The 21106-nt window shown below is 44.2% G+C and overlaps 1 protein-coding gene across 3 annotated transcripts in view; it reads right to left on the bottom strand.

The window, feature by feature from the left end:
* The window catches only part of LOC117356888 (sialic acid-binding Ig-like lectin 15), a 54249-nt gene that overhangs the window by 16917 nt on the left and 16226 nt on the right, over positions 1-21106 (bottom strand). Inside the window, exons 1-3 of one of the 3 annotated variants that reach the window (XM_033936769.1) lie at positions 15446-15555; positions 14150-14566; positions 6573-6938 (exon numbers count right to left, since the gene is read on the bottom strand). In XM_033936769.1, the coding sequence (XP_033792660.1) occupies positions 6573-6938; positions 14150-14564 (781 nt within the window). In that variant the 5' untranslated portion in view covers positions 14565-14566; positions 15446-15555. Of the gene's footprint in view, positions 1-4665; positions 4790-6572; positions 6939-14149; positions 14567-15445; positions 15556-21106 lie in introns of those variants that run through there. The other 2 variants (XM_033936779.1, XM_033936759.1) reach the window with 2 other exon arrangements.

Genomic DNA, 21106 nt, shown 5'->3' with positions numbered 1-21106 from the left:
GTGTGGCGCCAGAAGGCAGTGAGAAGGGGGTAGACAGCTGTTCTAATTTTGGGCCGAGCCAGAGTAGTTTTGTTTTGGACTCGTTTAGTTTCATTTGTACTGAAAGGATTGAAGTTTCGTTATGCATGCTGTTATGTTCTTAGAGAGGTTGGTAAGGTTCAAGTCTGTCTCGAGGAGGACAAGGATGTCATCAGCATATGTAGATGGAAGAGTTTCAGGGAAGACATATAGATGTTGAAGAGAATAGGGGATAGGGGTGATCCCTGCGGAACTCCGCAAGTCATTTTCCAAGGAGCGGACATGGTGCCATTTGTGTTGACAGTGTAGAAGCGGGAATGTAAGAGTAAACCACATGAAACGGCAAAACTGGGAATAGGGAGGATGACTTGGTTCTCCCTAAGTCTTCTTGGCGTCGCCTTTATAAATTTTTGTTTGCCACTTCTGTGTCTTATGTTTTTATCAAAAATGGATATAAGCTTTATTATCGTTGGTATTACACCCCTGTTTGGTTATTTCAGATCTATCATTCTGGATCTGTGCTTTGCTTGCGTGGGTGTGGGCAGCGAGGTGATTTTTGCCATGTCTGGTGGTGGTGTCCTGCTGTGAAACGCTTTTGGCAAAAGGTGCGTAAGCTCTTGGTTACTGTTGTGAGAAAGCATTGCCCTTTGCTGATGGCTTGCTGTTTGTTAAATGCCCCGATTCCAGGTTACTTCTCTTCAGAGCATAGATTTTCTCTCCATATGTTAACAACAGCACGTCTTGAAATTGCTGCTAGTTGGAAACGCAAGAGTTTACCAGACATGCAAAGAGTTTGTGCTCGCCTGGACTATTTAAATCTGTCCAAATTGACGGCGCTCCGACGTCACACTATGCCCCTTTATCATAAGATGTGAGATCCTTCCCTGACTTGGAGGGCGACTGTTTGATTGACATCTGTTGGAGTCTCTTAGTGGGAGCAGCTGGGTTATGGGGGTATTTCCCCTTCCACTTCTCTTTTCTTGCTTTCCATACTGCCTGAGAGCTTCTGTTGGATGTTTACGTGTTGGATTGTTCTGAAGGAGGGGGATTTTAGGAGGGGAGAGGGGCTTAGTGGGTGGGGGATTGGGGGTTGTGAGGATTCACAAGGTGATTTTATGTGCTGATACTTTGGAATTAACTTTGTTGTTTGTTGAATTGTGAATCTATGATTTTGTTTTTTGGGTTTCATAGATAAAAAATTAAAAAAAACAAAAAACAACTGGGAATAGAATTTTGCTATTGCAAACCTCATCATGCCAACAGTACATCATTTCATCCTAAAGTTTGCTGTTCAGTGAATACAGCCTATGGAGCTCAGAATCAAACAATAAAGATGTCCAAAAACCATCCTAAGTCGCCTCTTTGACATCCTAATCGCCAGGACATCCAAATGCCAATTTTCGAAACCAACTGTCTAGATGTCTGTTGGGTATCCAGAGATCTAGGGGGTGTTTTGGGAGGACTTTGGGTGGCTTCGACTTGGACATCTTGTGGCGATAATCGTACCTTTCCCAGGACATTTTAGACAGAACAGATGTTTTGGGCTAGACCTGTTTTAGATGCATCTAAGTGCCACAAAGGTACCCAAACTCAGCAAATGACCCCCCACACACTCCCCCAGTGGTCACTAACTCCCTTCTACCCCACAAAGATCTGAGTGAAACAGTGCATAACTGTCTTTAGAACAGCAGCATCTGGTATGGGAAAGGTTAGTGGAGCATCACAAAGGTGTCTTAATGAGCCATAGAGAGGAGGACCCAGGCCCATAAGACACTCCAACCACTACACTTAGGGTGGAAAGTGTGAGGCCACCAAAACCCTACCTGCAGCCATGTCTGTTAGGGTGGTAGATAGGTGGGTATAATAGATTTGGGGGGAGTTTTGTAGGGCTCACCATAAATAATAAGGGGTATATTGTGAGATGTATGTCTGGAACCCTTTATTTGAAGTTCACAGCAGTGTCCTCTAAGGTGTCCCACTGCTTTGTTGGGATGTCTATGTGGCCAGTCCATTACAAGGCAGGCTCTTCTCACGCCCAAATAGCTGGGTTTGGACGTCTTGGACTTGGCCATTTCTGTGGTTGAAAATGGAGTATAAAGTTAGGCGTCCTAAGGTTGGATGTCCTTTGGACATTCTGTTAGTCAAGATGTTGTCGTCATGCGACCGGGACGAGCGGTAACACTTGTCACATATCCACCCCCATGCGCCTTGATTCTCTGTTAAAACACAACACAAACATACAGGGTTAAATACACACACTATACATTTCCTTAAAATCCTGACCAGGTATTCCCAGCTCCTCATGATCATTCTCAAGTCCTCCCTGGACTCCATCTCTCCAGGTCTTCTCAAGAGTCCTTCCTCTGACCCCCCATTGGCCCTCCAGGTCTACAGCAGCTTCCGGTGCCATTTACTGATCACTCCACTGGTTACCACTATCCCAGCCGGTCCCTCCACTGGATGCTTCTCAGAACTCTGGCCAATGCTCCCAGGATTTTCAAGGCTGCCTTCAGACTTGGATTCTTCCAGCACTTCCATCTTCCAGCACTTCCATCTTATCTTGATGGACTATTGGTCTGACCCAGTAAGGCTATTCTTATGTTCTTATGAGGGTTCTCCCACCTCCTCAGCCGTCTTATTGAAGACACACGCCCTAAGGACTCTCTTCACTGGTCCCACCACTGGTTGTCAAGCCTGAACCACTTAAGAACATAAGAATAGCCTTACTGGGTCAGACCTATGTTCCATTAAGCCCAGTAGACCGTTCTCACAGTGGCCAATCCAGGTCATTAGTACCTGGCCAAAACCCAAGGAGTAGCAATATTCCATCTCAATAACAGACTATGGACTTTTCCTCCAGGAACTTGTCCAAACCTTTCTTAAAACCAGCTACGCTATCCGCTCTTACCACATCCTCTGACAACCGTGTTCCAGAGCTTGAATATTCTTTGAGAAAAAAATTTTCCACCATTTGGTTTTAAGAGTATTTCCCTGTAACTTCATCGAGTGTCCCCTTGTCTTTGTAATTTTCAACGGAGTGAAAAATCAATCCACTTGTACCCTTTCTACTCCACTCAGGATTTTGTAGACTTCAATCCTATCTCCCCTCAGCCATCTCTTTTCCAAGCTGAAGAGTCCTAACTGTTTTAGTCTTTCCTCATACGAGAGGAGTTCCATCCCTTTTACCATCTTGGTCGCTCTTCTTTGAACTTTTTCTAGCACCGCTATGTCTTTCTTGAGATAAGGAGACCCGAATTGAACGCAATACTCCAGATGAGGTCGCTCCATGGAGCGATACAGGGGCATTATAACATTCTTAGTCTTATTAACCATCCCTTTTTAAATAATTCCTAGCATCCTGTTTGCTTTTTTGGCTGCCGCTGCACATTGGGCAGAAGGTTTCATCGTATTATCTACGATGATACCCAGATCCTTTTCTTGGGCGCTGATCTCCAAGGTGGACTCTAGCAGCCGGTAACTGTGATTCAGCATGGGATTTGATCCCACAAACACAGGGTGCTGAGACTGTAGATCTAACCATTGCACCACACACTCACCTCAGCCAGGCATAACACCCTCCACTCCCCTCCCCTCTCCCACTTGCCTTTAAACTTGTCTTCTATAAGAACATAAGAATTGCCACTGCTGGGTCAGACCAGTGGTCCACGTACCCAGCAGTCCGCTCCTGCGGCGGCCCTTAGGTCAAAGACCAGTGCCTTAATGAGACCAGCCCTACCTGTGTTCGTTCTGGTTCAGCAGGAACTTGTCTAACTTTGTCTTGAATCCCTGGAGGGTGTTTTCCCCTATGACAGACTCCAGAAGAGCGTTCCAGTTTTCTACCACTCTCTGGGTGAAGAAAAACTTCCTTACGTTTGTACGGAATCTATCCCCTTTTAACTTTAGAGAGTGCCCTCTCATTCTCTCTACCTTGGAGAGGGTGAACAACCTGTCTTTATCTACTAAGTCTATTCCCTTCATTATCTTGAATGTTTCGATCATGTCCCTCTCAGTCTCCTCTTTTCAAGGGAGAAGAAGCCCAGTTTCTCTAATCTCTCGCTGTATGGCAACTCCTCCAGCCCCTTAACCATTTTAGTCGCTCTTCTCTGGACCCTTTCGAGTAGTACCGTGACCTTCTTCATGTATGGCAACCAGTGCTGGACGCAGTATTCCAGGTGGGGGTGTATCATGGCCCGGTACAGCGGCATGATAACCTTCTCCGATCTGTTCGTGATCTCCTAGCATTCTGTTCACCTTTTTCACCGCAGTTGTGCATTGTGTGGACGGCTTCATTAACTTCCAAGTCTCTTTCCTGGGGGGGGGGGGTGTCTCTCCAAGTACTGCACCGGACATCCTGTATTCGTGCATATGACATGCATCACCTTGCACTTATCCACGTTAAACCTCATTTGCCATGTCGCAGCCCATTTCTCGAGCGTGTTTATGTCAAGTTGCAGGTCTTCACAATCCTTCTGTATCTTCACTACTCTGAATAACTTTGTATCGTCTGCAAATTTAATCACCTCACTCGTCGTACCAATTTCTAGGTCATTTATACATATGTTGAAGAGCACGGGTCCAAGCACCGAACCCTGCGGCACTCCACACGTGACGCTTTTCCAGTTTGAGTATTGTCCATTTACCTCCACTCTCTGTTTCCCAGTTTTTATTATTCACATGAGGATTTTGCCCTCGATTCCATGGCTCCAGAAGTAATTCATAGGACCCTTTCCTCTGCTGTGTCTTGTCTGTGAATCACTGCTGTCAGCAACCTCTAGAAAATAAATTTAAAGATAGATGTGGGTTGAGAGAGAAGGGGAGAGTTTGGACCATGGGCATCAGAACAGGGGAGGCCACAGGGGCCACGGCATCCCCAAAGTTTGGCGATCGCCGGTTGCTTATGCCTCTGCTTTACCACCAACTGCTGGTACTGTACTTTTAAATCTTTGGGCAGCCACCACGTAGCGTCAACGAGCAGACTTGCCCCAGAACCTTCATTCTACTTCCGGGGGCTCATTGACACTGCGTGGCCTCCAAAGATTTAAAAGTACAGCACCGGGAGCAAGTGGGGGTTGGGAGCTGGTGAGAGATCGTGCCGCAGGACTCCGCTAGGGCCTAGGGCGGAGCCTCTGGGTCCTCCCAAACTAAACAGTGTTCCACTGCCTATAGTTTGGACCACAGACGGGGGCAGAAGGGAAGACCATGTGCTCTTGGTTTGTTCTTACACTTAGAAAAAGCACTAACTCCATCTCCCTTTACAAAGTCACACTGCCGAGAAACGTGAGCAAGGAAAGCTAACAGAATGTTGGGTATCATTAAGAAGGGTATCACGACCAGGACGAGGGAAGTCATCATGCCGCTGTATCGTGCAATGGTGCGGCCGCATCTGGAGTACTGTGTCCAGTACTGGTCGCCGCACCTCAAGAAGGACATGGCGATACTAGAGGGAGTACAGAGAAGAGCGACTAAACTGATAAAGGGAATGGAAAATCTCCCATATACCGACAGATTAAAACAGCTAGGACTTTTCTCCCTGGAAAAGCGGAGACTTAGAGGAGACATGATAGAAACCTTCAAGATCCTGAAAGGCATAGAAAAAGTAGACAGGGACAGATTTTTCAAATTAAGGGGCACCACAAGTACAAGGGGGCACTCGGAGAAACTGAAAGGGGACAGGTTTAGAACAAACGCTAGGAAGTTCTTCTTCACTCAGAGGGTGGTGGATACATGGAACGCGCTTCCAGAGGCTGTTGTAGACAAGAAAACATTAAATGGTTTCAAAGAAGGTTTGGATAGATTCCTGGAAAAAAAAGGGATTGAAGGATACAGATAGATCTCAGGCAATGGGCTTGATGGGCCACCGCGGGAACGGACCGCTGAGCAGGATGGACCTCTGGTCTGCCTCAGCGGAGGCAACTTCTTATGTTCTTATGTTCTTAATTGCTGAGCTGCACATTCTATTCCTAAGAGCAGCTTGACATTTGTAAAAGGGGGTGTGATATTCTGAGGGCGGTATATGTTTGCATGTGGGATCCCTTAGAGGGTCACCAGGAGTGGGATCCCTAGGATACTAGACTTGGGGATGGGTCAGTAGAGTGGGCAGACCTGATGGGCTATGGCCCTTATCTGCCGTCATCTTCTATGTTTCTATGTTAATTGTGTCTCTTTTGCTCATAATTAAAAAAAATCAGTTGCGATTTTGGGAACTGAATAAGAACTACAAATTTTCATCACTGATACAACTAGAATTAAATAAGAATTAAAATTCTGTGTTTTGCACGTGAATAATTAGAACTAAAATTATTGTCTGGACTAAAATATCACTAGCATTGAGCTGATGTTTGGTTTTCTGTACACACGCGGGGAAGAACATTAAGACTGCGGGGACAGGGATGATAAACGCACTGCATTGGGTGGACGTGAGGGAACGGGGATGAATCCTTGTTCCCGTACCACTCTTTAGTCCGAAACCAACAAATCTGATGTGAGCCCCTTCCACCCAGCATCCAGGGTTTACACCAGGCAGCCGCCTAGTTGTGCCTCTTTGTTCCTTTTACCTTTGTATCTCCTGTGCATGAAGATAACAGCTGCTATTCCCAGACCCAGCAGAAGCAGTAGACCCAGCAGCAGCAGAATAATCGTTCTTTGGGTCTCACTGGGCTTCTCCCCAACATGGAGCTCTTCCGCATCCTGCCCGTACTCGTTTTGGGCTCTGCAGGTGTACGTCCCATTCTGACTCACAGAGAGCTTGCTCTGGATTTGGTCCTGCTCAGCATATTTGGTCTCTTCTGGCGTTGGCATCTCATTCTTTTCTGGCCTGACCCAAGTGATGCTGGGAAGCGGCAATCCTTCAACCACACACTCCAGCGAGCGCCCCACAGAGACATTCCCACTGAGCGTCAGGCGGATTATCCTGGGTCGTGCTGTAAAGACATACAGAAAGGAATTATTGCCTATACGGCGTCTGTAAAGTAAGAGCAGTGCAGATAAAATGTACCACATTCTGTGCAGCAAGACGGAGAGAAAATGTTTTTCACCTGCAGACCAACATTTTGGTTTGGGGGGAGACTTTAGGTCCAAGGGAGACGTCTCTCTCAGTTCTGGGGAAGGCGTTCGTCCCAAAGTAGACATCTGTTGGAGTCAATTTGAGAGTATAATGCTGAGGAAAGTATCTCTGCAGGATGGTGTGTGTGAGTGGGGTCTCCATTTGGGGATAATCCAGTAGCATCTCTGTGGATTTGGGCGTGTGGAAAGGTTGTTTTAGGGGGCAATTCTAAAGTTGGGTTAGGGTCAGTGACGTAGCTAGGGTATGTGACACCCAGGGCCGATCATTTTTTAAACCCCCCCCCCATATAAAAAGGGATCAGAGGAGCACCTCCTAGGATCTGCACCTGGGGCAGACTGCCTTTCCCCCACCCCTTGTTATGCCACTGCCTGAGGTAGAGGATTTTGGTCTCCAAACACGGGGGGATGCCACTCTTGACCTAATCCTCAATGGGCTAGGGGGACCTGCAAAGGAGGTGGCGGTGCTAGGACCCCTAGGAAACAGCGATCACAACATGATCCAGTGCAAGCTGGAAATTGGATCATCAAACGTGAAAAGAACCACAGCGACAGCACTCAACTACAGAAAAGGGAATTATGATGGCATGAGGAAAATGGTGGGAAAGAAACTCAACGGCAGCGCAAGGAAGATGGAGTCTGTAGAAAAAGTCTGCTCCCTACTCAAGGGCACGGTGCAAGAGGCACAGAACCTGTACATCCCCAGATTCAGGAAGGGGTGCAAAAAAAACGAACAAAAAACCCAGCGTGGATAACAACTGCAGTGAAAAAGGCGATAAGTGACAAGAAAGCATCGTTCAAAAAATGGAAAAAGGACCAAACAAAGGACAACCAAAAGGAGCACAAAGAACACCAAAGGGAGTGTCACCGTGTGGTTAGGAAAGCTAAAAGAGAATATGAGGAGAGACTGGCAGGGGAAGCAACAAACTTCAAATCGTTCTTCAGATATGTGAAGGGGAAGCAACCGGCAAGGGAAGAAGTGGGGCCATTGGATGATGGAGACAAAAAAGGAGTGGTAAAAGAGGAAAAAGAGATAGCTGACAGGTTAAATAAGTTATTCACGTCAGTCTTCACGAGGGAGGACACATCCAATATTCCGGAACCGGAGGACATCGTAAATGGGGATCGGGATGAAAAGCTGGTCCAACTAGAGGTAAGCCAAGAGGATGTCCTCAGGCAGATAGACAGACTAAAGAGAGACAAATCGCCAGGTCCAGACAGCATTCACCCAAGGGTACTCAAGGAACTAAGGAACGAAATAGCAGAGCCACTTCGCCAAATATGTAACCTATCCTTAAAAACTGGAGAGATCCCGGAGGATTGGAAAATTGCAAATGTCACGCCCATCTTCAAGAAGGGTTCAAGGGGGGACCCGGGAAACTACAGGCAGATGAGCTTGACCTCGGTCCCGGGAAAGATGATGGAAGCACTGATTAAGGACAGTATCTGTGAACACATAGAAAACAATGGACAGCTAAAGTCGAGCCAACACGGCTTCTGCAAGGGTAGGTCATGCCTCACAAACTTATTGTACTTCTTTGAGGGGGTAAACAGACAGGTGGATAAAGGGGAATCCATTGACATCATTTACCTTGACTTTCAAAAAGCCTTCGACAAGGTACCGCACGAAAGACTGCTTAAAAAGCTGTGGAAACACGGGGTGCAAGGGGAGGTCCACCGATGGATCAAAAACTGGCTGGAAGACAGGAAACAGAGGGTTGGAGTAAAGGGCCATTACTCAGACTGGCATTGGGTCACGAGTGGAGTTCCGCAGGGATCGGTGCTGGGACCGCTCCTGTTCAATATATTTATAAATGACCTGGAGGCGGGAACAAATTGCGAAGTTATTAAATTTGCGGATGACACCAAACTCTACCGCAGGGTTGAAACCATGGAAGACTGCGAAGATCTGCAAAGGGACCTAACGACCTAGAAGAATGGGCCAAAAATGGCAAATGAGCTTTAACCTAGGGAAATGCAAGGTCATGCATGTAGGGAAAAAGAACCCGATGTTCAGCTACAAAATGGGGGGATCACTGCTAGGGGTAAGTAACCTTGAAAGAAACCTGGGAGTGATGGTAGACACATCTTTGAAGGCGTCGGCACAGTGCGCCACAGCCTCAAGAAAAGCAAACAGAATGTTGGGTATCATTAAAAAGGGTATCACGACCAGTACAAAGGAGGTCATCCTGCCACTGTATCGTGCAATGGTGCGACCTCATCTGGAGTACTGTGTCCATTACTGGTCGCCGTACCTCAAGAAGGACATGGCGGTACTTGAGGGAGTCCAGAGAAGAGCAACTAAACTGATAAGGGGTATGGAAAACCTCTCATATACTGACAGACTGAAAAAGCTGGGGCTGTTCTCCCTGGAAAAGCGGAGACTTAGAGGAGACATGATAGAAACCTTCAAGATCCTGAAGGGTATAGAAAAGGTAGACAGGGACAGATTTTTCAGATTATGGGGAACCACAAGTACAAGGGGGCACTCGGAGAAATTAAAAGGGGACAGGTTTAAAAAAATGCCAGAAAGTTCTTTTTCACCCAGAGGGTGGTGGATACATGGAACGCGCTTCTGGAGGCTGTGATAGGCCGGAGCACATTACAAGGCTTCAAAGAAGGTTTGGATAGGTTCCTAGAGGATAAAGGGATTGAGGGGTACAGATAGGAGTAGCGGTAGGTTATAGGGATAGTCTGGGACCATCGCTCAGGCAATGGGCCTGATGGGCCACCACGGGAGCGGACCGCTGGGCGAGATGGACCTCTGGTCTGCCTCAGCGGAGGCAACTTCTTATGTTCTTAAAAGTTAGTTAAAAATGTATTAAAATTAGTCCAATTGGTACCTTATTTCCATTTTCTATTTAAGTTTATCAATACAGCTACAATACTATTTTATTCTAAAGCAAAAAGAAGAATAATCTTTTTTTCTACCTTTTGTCATCTCTGATTTCTACTTTCCTCATCTTCTCTTCACTCTCCATTCCATCCAGCATTTGCCCTCTTTCTCTGTGCCTTCCAATATTCTCTTTCTGTCTCCACTTTTTCCCCCATGCTCTGGCATCTCTCCTCCTTACCTTCACTTTTTCCCACCCCAACTCGCCCCATGGTCTGGCATCTGATTCCCTGCCCCCATGCCATGAGATCTCTCTCCTTTCTTCTCCTTCTACCTCTGGCATCTCCTTTCCTTCCTTTCCCTCCTTCCCAACCTTCCCAATGGTCTGGCAATCTCAGTCTCCATCCCTTCTCATCCCTATACACTGGTATCTCTCTCTTCGCCTTCCATCTCTCCCTCCCCCTCCTGCTCTGGCATCTCCTCTCTTTCCTTTTCCTCCCTTCTCAATCGTCTGGCATCTCTGTCTCCTTCCCTTTCCTCCCCCATGCCCCCTACATCTCTCCTTCCCTTCCATCTCTCCCCCCTCCATGCTCTGACATCTCCTTTCCTTCCTTGAAGTCTACAATCCTGAGTGGAGTAGAATGGGTACATGTGGATCAATTTTTCACTCCTTCAAAAATTACAAAGACTAGGGGATACTCAATGAAGTTACAGGGAAATACTTTTAAAACCAATAGGCGGAAATTCTTTTTCACTCAGAGAATAGTTAAGCTCTGGAGCACATTGCCAGAGGTTGTGGTAAGAGCGAATAGTGTAGTTGGTTTTAAGAAAGGTTTGGACAAATTCCTGGAAGAAAAGTCCATAGTCTATTGAGAAAGACCTGGATCAGTAGCATGGAATGTTGCTACTCCTTGGGTTTGGCCAAGTACTAGGGACCTGGATTGGCCATCGTGAGAATAATAATAATAATAATAATTTTATTTCTTATATACCTGGGCTACTGGGTTTGATGGACCATTGGTCTGACCCAGTAAGGCTATTCTGATGTTCTTAGCCAGTAAAATGCCCCTGCTAACAATTTGCCTTAGAACATTGGGCCACCAAGCTGGAGCCTGATGCTTCTGGGTTATTTCTTAAAGGGGCTCAATTATCTTAACATTTAGGCTGTTCATAGACTGCCACTTAAAAGTTTCTCCCCCAACGCCATCATGAAAGTGCCTTGTGTAGTCACTAGCTCAAGACAGTTGTTTATTCAAAGATTTTACTTTCAAATATAACTAAACTGTAGGATTTTCTGACCTATGATTGAAACAGGAGTTGATGCCTCTGAACTCAGAGGTTGTGGGATCAAATCCCAGTGCTGCCCCTGGGCAAGTCACTTAATCCTCCATTGCCCTAGAGACAAAATAAGCACCTGCATATATGTAAATGGATTTATATATATAATATGATTAATATACAAGTGGGCATTGTTACGCAGTCTGATAAGGCATGCATGCGATCACAGTCTCCCAGAAGAAGTGGTGGAGACAGAGACTGTGTCTGAATTCTAAAGGGCTTAGTATAGGCATTAGAGAATGACACAGGGACCGTTTACCGTGGTAAACCGTGAGTCACCGCAGTAAATCCATAGGAATGGAGACATGTGCAACTGGTTTAACGCAGGAATGGGGACAAGACCTTTCACCGCCCCACGGGAACGGGGCCAAGACCTTTTACCACTCCGTGGGAGCGGTGAAAAGTCTTACTCCTGTGGTAAAAAAAAAAAAATTGCGCCCGTATAAGCCTCAGCATCTCCTCCCCAGCTCCTCTTGTGCCTATTTTACCTTCAGGAGCCAGTCATGCCACAATGAAAACAGAAGGAACCCAAAGCCAATGAGACCAATGTGATTTGAAGAATAAAATTACCAGACAACAAAAGGTAGAAAAAAATTCATTTATTTTATATTTTGTGATTAGAATATTTCAGATTTGAAATATGTATCCTGCTAGAGCTGGTATTAGACATAACTGGGGACCGCAAAGTCCAGGCTGTGCTTCTTTAGCTTCCAGCTGGCTTAGAGCTCTCTCTCTCTCTGGCCAGGGGGCAGTTACCCTAGTTGCTCTCTCCTAACACTATTCCTGCCATGTGCGACTGAAATATTCTGTTAGCTTGATTTTTCTATGTAGCATTCTGTAGTAATTTGGTTTATTCAGTTTTCACAATAGTGGAGGAGATATTTGTGAAAGGGAGGGGAGACAGGGGTTTTGTTGATCCTTGTTTCTCTGTATTATTTGTGTTTATAAAATGACAATTGTACGGAATATTATCTCTTTTTATACTTTAATAAAATAAGTTCAGTATAAAATCATAACTATTCGAGGCTTATGCAAATGGGATCTGACAGTTTGCAGGGCGGTGAAACTAAAGTAGATAGAATAGAATTGTTAATCAATGTGATGGATATGCTTGTTTTTGAATGCAAATTAACTCAAAATGTGGCTCGATAGTTGACAAGCAAACACGCATTTCATCATCCAGTTTGTCTCTTTTTTCGATTTAATTTCTGTCAGAGCTGAAAATCCAAGTTTGCAAAGATAAGAAGAGCCAAATGGTAACAAAGCCTTGATTGCTTTGTTGCTAAAGTTAGAAAAACTATTGCATAGAATATAAAACTGAAATTACTTGCCATTAGTTTTGAAGGACCAATCATATTGAAGAATGATGTTTGTCTGGGCGATTGTATCCTTACACATGCAGATACTCATAACATTGACAGACTCTTGTGCACGCAATGTACATGTCATCTATTCTAGAGTATACTTATAAAAGGAATTTAAAGTAAAATTCTGGATTCTCTTGTGGAACACCTGGAATCTCTTTGGGGCCCACAAGTTGAGAGACACGGTGTTACAGAAATAGTAAAATACCAACACTTCACGGTAGCGTTATTGACGAAAATGATATAAACACAAACTGAGGCATAACTTAAAAACAGGATGTGATAAGACGAAAACTATTGTTAGATTTAGAGTCAACATGTGGCCCTTATTAAGGTACAGGTGACATAGAAACATGATGGCAGATAAAGGCCAAATGGCCCATCCAGTCTGCCCATCCGCAGTAACCATGATCTCTTCCTCTTTCTAAGAGACCCCAGGCTTTCTTGAATTCTCCAGGCCTCTCCTGGCCTCAGATGGCTTGTGGTCTATTGATTTGCCTCTCCATTTGTTCTAAGTCTCATGTCTGATCTTCCGTTGCACCATAAACTCCATATCCTCTGCTTGGTTGAGACCTGGCTTCGTCCGGAAGAGGAATGTCACTTGTTTCAGAGCCTAGCCCCTACTTACCAAGCGTACCTACTCTAGCAGGAAAACAGACCTCCAGGGGTCACTATCTCAGGACATTTATTTAAAAATGTATAACCTGCATAACCTGAGCAAAAAAGGAAATCCAACCAAATATGCAGTAAAATCACCAAACCAGGAAAACCAAAAAAACTGCAGACAGAAGATGCAGGCAAAATTTATTGTACCAAAATTAAGATGCAGTAATATAAAAACCTTTTTACCAACCAAGGGACCCGACACGGTCCGTGTTTTGGACAACACACTTTCGTCAGGGGTCCATGGTAAATAAGGTATAAAGTATACCGCAAAAAATAAAGGTAACAACAAAAGCCTGTATGATTAGTTCGCCAAGGGTCGCAGCCAAAAGTGAAGGGTCTCAAAAGACCCTTATTTACCATGGACCCCTGACGAAGGTGTGTTGTCCGAAACATGGACTATGTCGGGTCCCTTGGTTGGTAAAAAGGTTTTTATATTACTGCATCCTAATTTCGGTACAATAAATTTTGCCTGCATCTTGTACATTGTCTGCAGTTTTTTTTGGTTTTCCTAACCTGCATAACCTAAAATTCTAAGCGGGTAACAACATTACATACACAATAAATTAACTTACCAATCCTACAACATAAAAGAACATAAAACAGCATTACAAAATAACAATAATCATTTACAACACAATTAATTCTGCAAACCTCGTTCAAAGCTTTAAAAAATAATGCTGAAAACCAGACTATGAGAAAAAACTTGCTCACATATGTGTGAGACAGTGTGCACATTTGGATCTTTCCACAATGCACCAGTTCCTTCTCAGCACTGGGCAGTGTGTCCTGTGACCCACCAGCTCCTGACCCAAAAGTTGCCATTTTAGCCACTTTTGGAAATAAGAGTGTGGTCATGCCAAAAGTCTCTTACCTACTACAGTGAAATTGGTTCCTGTTTTGTCTGTCCAGCTTTCCCCTCTTATGTTGCGGAGTTCGACACGACAGTAGTAGAATTTCTTGTCATCATATGCCACATTACGGATCTGCAGAGAGAGGTTGTACCTCCGAGGATCTCCCACCAGTCGGTAGCGATGGGTCTCTCTGTCCCATTCTGTACAGTTATTAGAGCTGTGGTTTCCAGAGGTGCTGTTCATGATGGAGCACTGGAAGATCAGTGGTCCAAGAAACGCTTTCTTTGTCCTCCAGATCACCACAATTGTCCCGTTATAGGATGGAGTTCTGCTTGAAAAGGTGCAGGGTAGCATCGCTGATTCCCCTTTTATTCCCACCTCCTGCAGTGAAGTATTCGTGTAGAAGCCTGGAGAAGCTCTACTGCCCAGTGACATTCCTGGAAGAGACACGAGGCTTATAATGAGATGAGACTTTTAGTAGAAATGGAAAAACGTGAATTACTTTAATATTCCCTTGTACAATAAATGCGCAAAATCTGCATATGACCTAAATAAAAGACCAGAATTTGTATGAGCTCCAATATTATTGTTCTGGTCTCTTAAAGCCAGTGTAGGCTCTATTATCCAGCACCCATGGGGATTGGTGGATGCTGGATAACTGTGTTGCTGGTTGCTTGAGAGTTGCTGTAAAAATAGTTTTGTCTCCGTTCCCATCTCATTCTATCATCCCCCATCCCCACTTGTATTTTTTTTTTTTTTTATTAGAGTTTAATAAATTTACAATATCATACTGATATCAAGGAAAAAAAAGGTTTCCATACAAATTTTCATTACAACAAACAATGCAAAATAAACAATCCTTTACAAGCCCACAAAAAGGGGGAGCATATTGCTTATTTACCAACGAAATTTTAAAGGAAAGCAAAGAAATGGGTTGAATTCCAATGAACCCAAATCATTCCCTACTTAATTAGGACATGGACATTCCTAACCTAATTTATCATCAAAGAATGAAAAAATAGAAAAGAAAAGAAATCTCACTTCTGTTCACGTGCTAATAAAAATTGTTGCAATTGAATGGGATCCCAAAAGACAAATTCGGTGTCTTGTGACTTAACCAAACATTTGCAAGGAAACTTCAAATAAAATGATGCCTCAAGTGCCAATACTCTAGTTCTTAATTTCAGAAAGTATTTTCTTCTAAACTAGGTAGCTGTTGAGACATCAGGAAAAATACTAACCCAATCCCCACAGAACTTGGTCAGTCTATTTTCAAAGTAAAGTTTCATTAACAACATTTTATCTGTCTCACTCACACGTTAGAATCATTGTGGACCGAGTCTGAGTAACATCTTGAGAGTCTTCCAAAAACTCCGTCAAATTAACATCATCAGTTACCAGATGGTCCACATCCTGTACAGTTTCCTTTTTCTTCTGGGGAATATGATAACAATTATTGGAAAATCCCAGTATTTCCTTAAAATATTTTCTTAATAATATTTCTGGTAGTAACAAATGAGTCACTGGGAAATTAACCAAGCGGAGATTCTTCCCCCGATGCATATTTTCTAACATTTCCATTTTTAAATGCAAAGACGTAGAATCTTTGACAGCAGATAGTGAAACAGATTGCAATGGGTTACTTTGAGTTTCAATCACACCTAATCTAGTTTCCAAACAACTTAAATTGGCGTCCACATTCTCAAACTTTTGAACCACAGACTGTGAGAAATCAGATGTTTGTTTCATTGATTCTCTGAGAAACCTCTCAACTCTAGAAATACCTAACCATAAATCCTTTAAGGTGATATCCTGTTTTTCCACTGCTAGTGGTTGTTCATCCACTACACTGGTAAACTCGAGTGGTTTAGGTATATCTGTGAAAATCAGTTTATATGCTTATATGTTTGCTTATATGTTTGCTACCGATATATTATCTTATTGTGGTGATGTACTTGAAAGGAGCTGTCACTTCTTTTTCTTGTTGGGCTTTCTCAGAAGCCTATTCTTGTTTATTTTATACCTATAAAATCAATAAAAATATTTTGAACTAAAACAGAATCTATATATATAAAATCGGATGTATGTATGTATGTGCCGCGATCACGCAAAAACGGCTTGACCTATTTGAACGAAACTTGGTATGCAGATCCCTCACTACCTGGGGTGATATGTTCTGGGGGTCTCGCGGCCCACCTGCACACGTGGACGGAGCTACAAACAGAAAATCAGATTTCACCCATTCAAGTCAATGGAAAAAATGTAAAAAGCTGTAGCACCGATTTGAACGAAACTTGGTATGCAGATCCCTCACTACCTGGGGTGATATGTTCTGGGGGTCTCGCGGCCCACCTGCACACGTGGGCGGAGCTACAAACAGAAAATCAGATTTCACCCATTCATGTCAATGGAAAAAATGTAAAAAGCTGCCATTCTCACAGTAATGCAAAAACGGCTTGACCGATTTGAACGAAACTTGGTATGCAGATCCCTCACTACCTGGGATGATATGTTCTGGGGGTCTCGCGGCCCACCTGCACACGTGGGCGGAGCTACAAACAGAAATTCAGATTTCACCCATTCAAGTCAATGGAAAAAATGTAAAAAGCTGTGGGACCGATTTGAACGAAACTTGGTATGCAGATCCCTCACTACCTGGGGTGATATGTTTTGGGGGTCTCGCGGCCCACCTGCACACGTGGGCGGAGCTACAAACAGAAAATCAGATTTCACCCATTCATGTCAATGGAAAAAATGTAAAAAGCTGCCATTCTCACAGTAATGCAAAAACGGCTTGACCGATTTGAACGAAACTTGGTATGCAGATCCCTCACTACCTGGGGTGATATGTTTTGGGGGTCTCGCGGTCCACCTGCACACATGGGCGGAGCTACAAACAGAAAATCAGATTTCACCCATTCATGTCAATGGAAAAAATGTAAAAAGCTGCCATTCTCACAGTAATGCAAAAACGGCTTGACCGATTTGAACGAAACTTGGTATGCAGATCCCTCACTACCTGGGGTGATATGTTCTTGGGGTCTCGCAGCCCACAACTCTATGTTGCTTGCTCAAGGGTGGGTTCACCCAAGAATTTATATGTTGTTGCTCCAGGAGGTGACACTAAAAATGTTGTTTATAATCACGTTTTGCGTTAGTTGTATTGTATTCATTTTGTCAAATATTTCAGATTATAATTTGAATATATGTGTGTGTGTGTATGTATGTATGTTCCAGCATAACTCTTCAATGCATGGACAGATTTCAACCAAACTTGACATACACATTACTTACTATCTGAGGACAAACACTGTGGGGGTGGGAAGGGGGGGATATGTATAAATGATTGAAAATGACAGATTTTAGTATCTACCCCATAGCGTTTTCGGGCTCACAGATGAATACTCAGCATAACTCTGAAACGCATGGAAATATTTCAACCAAACTTGGTACACATATGACTTACTATCTGGGGAAAAATATTGTGCAGGTGGGACGGGGTAAAATACTGTGGGGGTGGGAAGGGGGTGATATGTTAAAATTATCAAAAGCGACAGATATTAATGTCCAACCCATAGTTTTCGGGCTCGCATAGATGAATACCAACACTCCCGATGCCGTTTAAGTCTAAGTTCAGCCCCATAGAGAGGGACATTCCTTTGGGACATGTGGAGGGTAGGGGGTTGGGACATGGGGGTGGGGCATATGGGACATGTGGGGGTGGGGGTGGGACATGTGGGACATAGGAGGGTGGGATATGTAGGGGGTTGGACATTTTGGGATAAATAAATATCCGGGCAACGCCGGGTAATCAGCTAGTAGTTAATAATAAGCGAGAAAAACAAAACGCAGAAAAGCAGGAAAAACAAAAAAGAAGTAAACAAATGCTCAGTAGCGCTGCAGTTTAATCAGTAAACATGACGGAGAGATATAGACAGTAGTAGCTGTAAGGGAAGTGCACAGAGAAGGGGGAAATAAGAGTAAAATGCAGAAGCAAGGCACCCGAACTCGGCTAACCAGTACTCAGTATTGTGAAGCATAGCCAATAATTGTTAACTACAAATAAGGAGCATATTGTGAAAAAATAACACTGCAGGAAAGTGTTAGAGATACGAGGCAGTTAGCAGTAAGGAGTTACTTACAGAAAAGAAAGGCAAAATCGAAGTAAAGGTAGGGACAGAAGAGCAAAATGGCCGAGGTGGATGATCCTGCAGAGCAAAGTCACATGGCAGTAAAGAAAAGAGAGCGAAGAACATGAAGAGAGGACCAGCACACATGGCAAGAAGGCAAATGAGGTAGAAAGAAATATAGAAAGGAGCCATTCAAGCAGGTTAAAGCAAAAAGAGAGAGAGTCATGGTATAATATTTATGCAATTTAAAATTTGAAAACAAAGGTATAAAAGTCACTTTTCAAAGGCAGCATGAGAGACGAGCAGCAGGCACAGCAGGGGCAAGCTCATACAGAGTCAATCGGGGTCGGCAAAGTCTCCTCGATGTAAGTAGCCAGGAGCTCCGGGTCAGAGAAGTCCCGCGTTTGATTCAGGAAAGTAACCCTCATTCTCGCCGGATAGAACAGTCCGTAACGGGCTCCCATCTTCTTCAATTGCGGTCTGAATGCAAGGAGTTGCTGGCGGGCTTTAACGGTATTCTTGTGAAGATCTGGAAGGAAGAGGATTTTATTTCCCTCGTGGGTCACAGGCGCCATGGATCGGGCTTTTTGTTGAATTTCGATGACCTGTGGGTAGCGGAGGATCCGAAGCACAATGGGTCGTGGACGGCGATCACGCGGGAACCGGGAGGATGGTGAGCGGTGAGCGCGCTCAATCTCAAAATCATGTTTAAAGTGGAGGTCCAGTAATTTGGGAATAAAGGACTCTAGGAATGCCACCATATTATTACCCTCTTGACCTTCCGGGACCCCTAAAAGATGCAGGTTATTTCGGCGCGAACGGTTACTCACGTCTTCCATCTCTTTTTCTAGGGCCAACGTGCGTTTCACGTGGCCCTGCAGTGCCTTAACATTGGCATCTGTAGTCGCTGATTTTATTTTCAAATCCGCTATTTTTAATTTGAAGGTGGTCAGTTCATTTTGTATTGTGGAAAGGTCATCCTTAAGCTCGGAGATGGCATCTTTGGTCTCAGTCATCAGATCTTGGACCGTTTTAATAGCATTCCACAAATCAGACATGGAGGGAGCCTCAGGGCCATCATGTGTCTCCGATTTTGAATCCTTTGCAGGAGAGGGAGGGTCAGGTTTGTGCCTCTTGCCCTTGGTAGCTGCAGCCATCGTTTACAGTGCAGATGGAGTTGGATTGAGGGGTCTGACACCAGCCAGATAGAAGAAAGATGGTAAAGGTTGCTGGAGCCGGTTGTTCAGGCGACCATCTTCGTCGGGCTCAACAGCGCCCCCCAATAATAATTATAATAATTAATAATAATGTTCGAGTGGGTGCTCACCTGGAAAGTAGCGATCATCAAACGGTTTGGTTTGATATAACGGCTAAAGTGGAGAGCGGCCGCACGATACTTAAAGTCCTAGATTTCAAACGTACGGACTTTAATGCAATGGAAAAGTACCTGAAGAAAGAGCTGTTAGGATGGGAGGACATAAGAGAAGTGGAAAGACAGTGGTCTAAGCTGAAAGGAGCGATAAAAATGGCTACGGACCTTTATGTGAAGAAAATCAATAAAAACAAGAGAAAAAGGAAGCCGATATGGTTCTCCAACCTAGTGGCTGAGAAAATAAAGGTGAAAGAGTTGGCGTTCGTGAAATATAAAAAAAAACAAGAAGAGGAGAGCAGAAAGGACTACAGGGTGAAACTGAAAGAAGCCAAGAGAGAGATACGTCTGGCAAAAGCACAGGCAGAAGAACATATGGCTAAAAATGTAAAAAAGGTAGACAAAAATTTTTTCAGATATATTAGTGAAAGGAGGAAGATGAAAAATGGAATTGCTAGGCTAAAAGATGCTGGGAACCAATATGTGGAGAGTGATGAGGAGAAAGCAAATGTGCTAAACAAATACTTCTGTTCTGTGTTCACAGAAGAAAATCCTGGAGAAGGACCGAGATTGTCCGGCAAAGTTACACGAGAAAATGGAGTAGATTCTGCGCCGTTCACGGAGGAGGGTGTTTATGAGCAACTTGAAAAACTGAAGGTGGACAAAGCGATGGGACCAGACGGGATCCATCCCAGGATACTAAGGGAACTCAGAGAGGTTCTGGCGAGTCCTATTAAAGACTTGTTCAACAAATCTCTGGAGACGGGAGTGATTCCTGGGGATTGGAGGAGAGCGGATGTGGTCTCTATTCATAAAAGTGGTCACAGGGATGAAGCAGGAAACTACAGGCCGGTGAGCCTCACTTCAGTTGTTGGAAAAATAATGGAAGTGTTGCTGAAAGAAAAGATAGTGTATTTCCTTGAATCTAATGGGTTACAGGATCCGAGGCAACATGGCTTTACAAAAAGTAAATTGTGCCAAACGAACCTGATTGAATTTTTTGATTGGGTGACCAGTTAGCTGGATCGAGGACATATGCTAGATGTAATTTACTTGGATTTCAGCAAAGCCTTTGATACGGTTCCTCATAGGAGGCTGTTGAACAAACTTGAAGGGCTGAAGTTAGGACCCAAGGTGGTGAACTGGGTCAGAAACTGGCTGTCGGACAGACGCCAGAGGGTGGTGGTTAATGGAAGTCGCTCGAAGGAAGGAAAGGTGACTAGTGGAGTCCCTCAGGGTTCGGTGCTGGGGCCGATCCTGTTCAATATGTTTGTGAGTGACATTGCTGAAGGGTTAGAAGGAAAAGTGTGCCTTTTTGCAGATGATACCAAGATTTGTAACAGAGTAGACATCGAAGAGGGAGTGGAAAACATGAAAAAGGATCTACAAAAGTTAGAGGAATGGTCTACATTACATTACATTACATTACTGGCTTATATTCCGCCTGTACCTTTCAGTTCTAAGCGAATTACATCAGA

The sequence above is a fragment of the Geotrypetes seraphini genome, chromosome 1 (assembly GCF_902459505.1).
Source record: "Geotrypetes seraphini chromosome 1, aGeoSer1.1, whole genome shotgun sequence".
In the NCBI taxonomy this organism is placed as follows: domain Eukaryota; kingdom Metazoa; phylum Chordata; class Amphibia; order Gymnophiona; family Dermophiidae; genus Geotrypetes; species Geotrypetes seraphini.
This window is presented reverse-complemented; position numbering and strand designations above follow the sequence as displayed.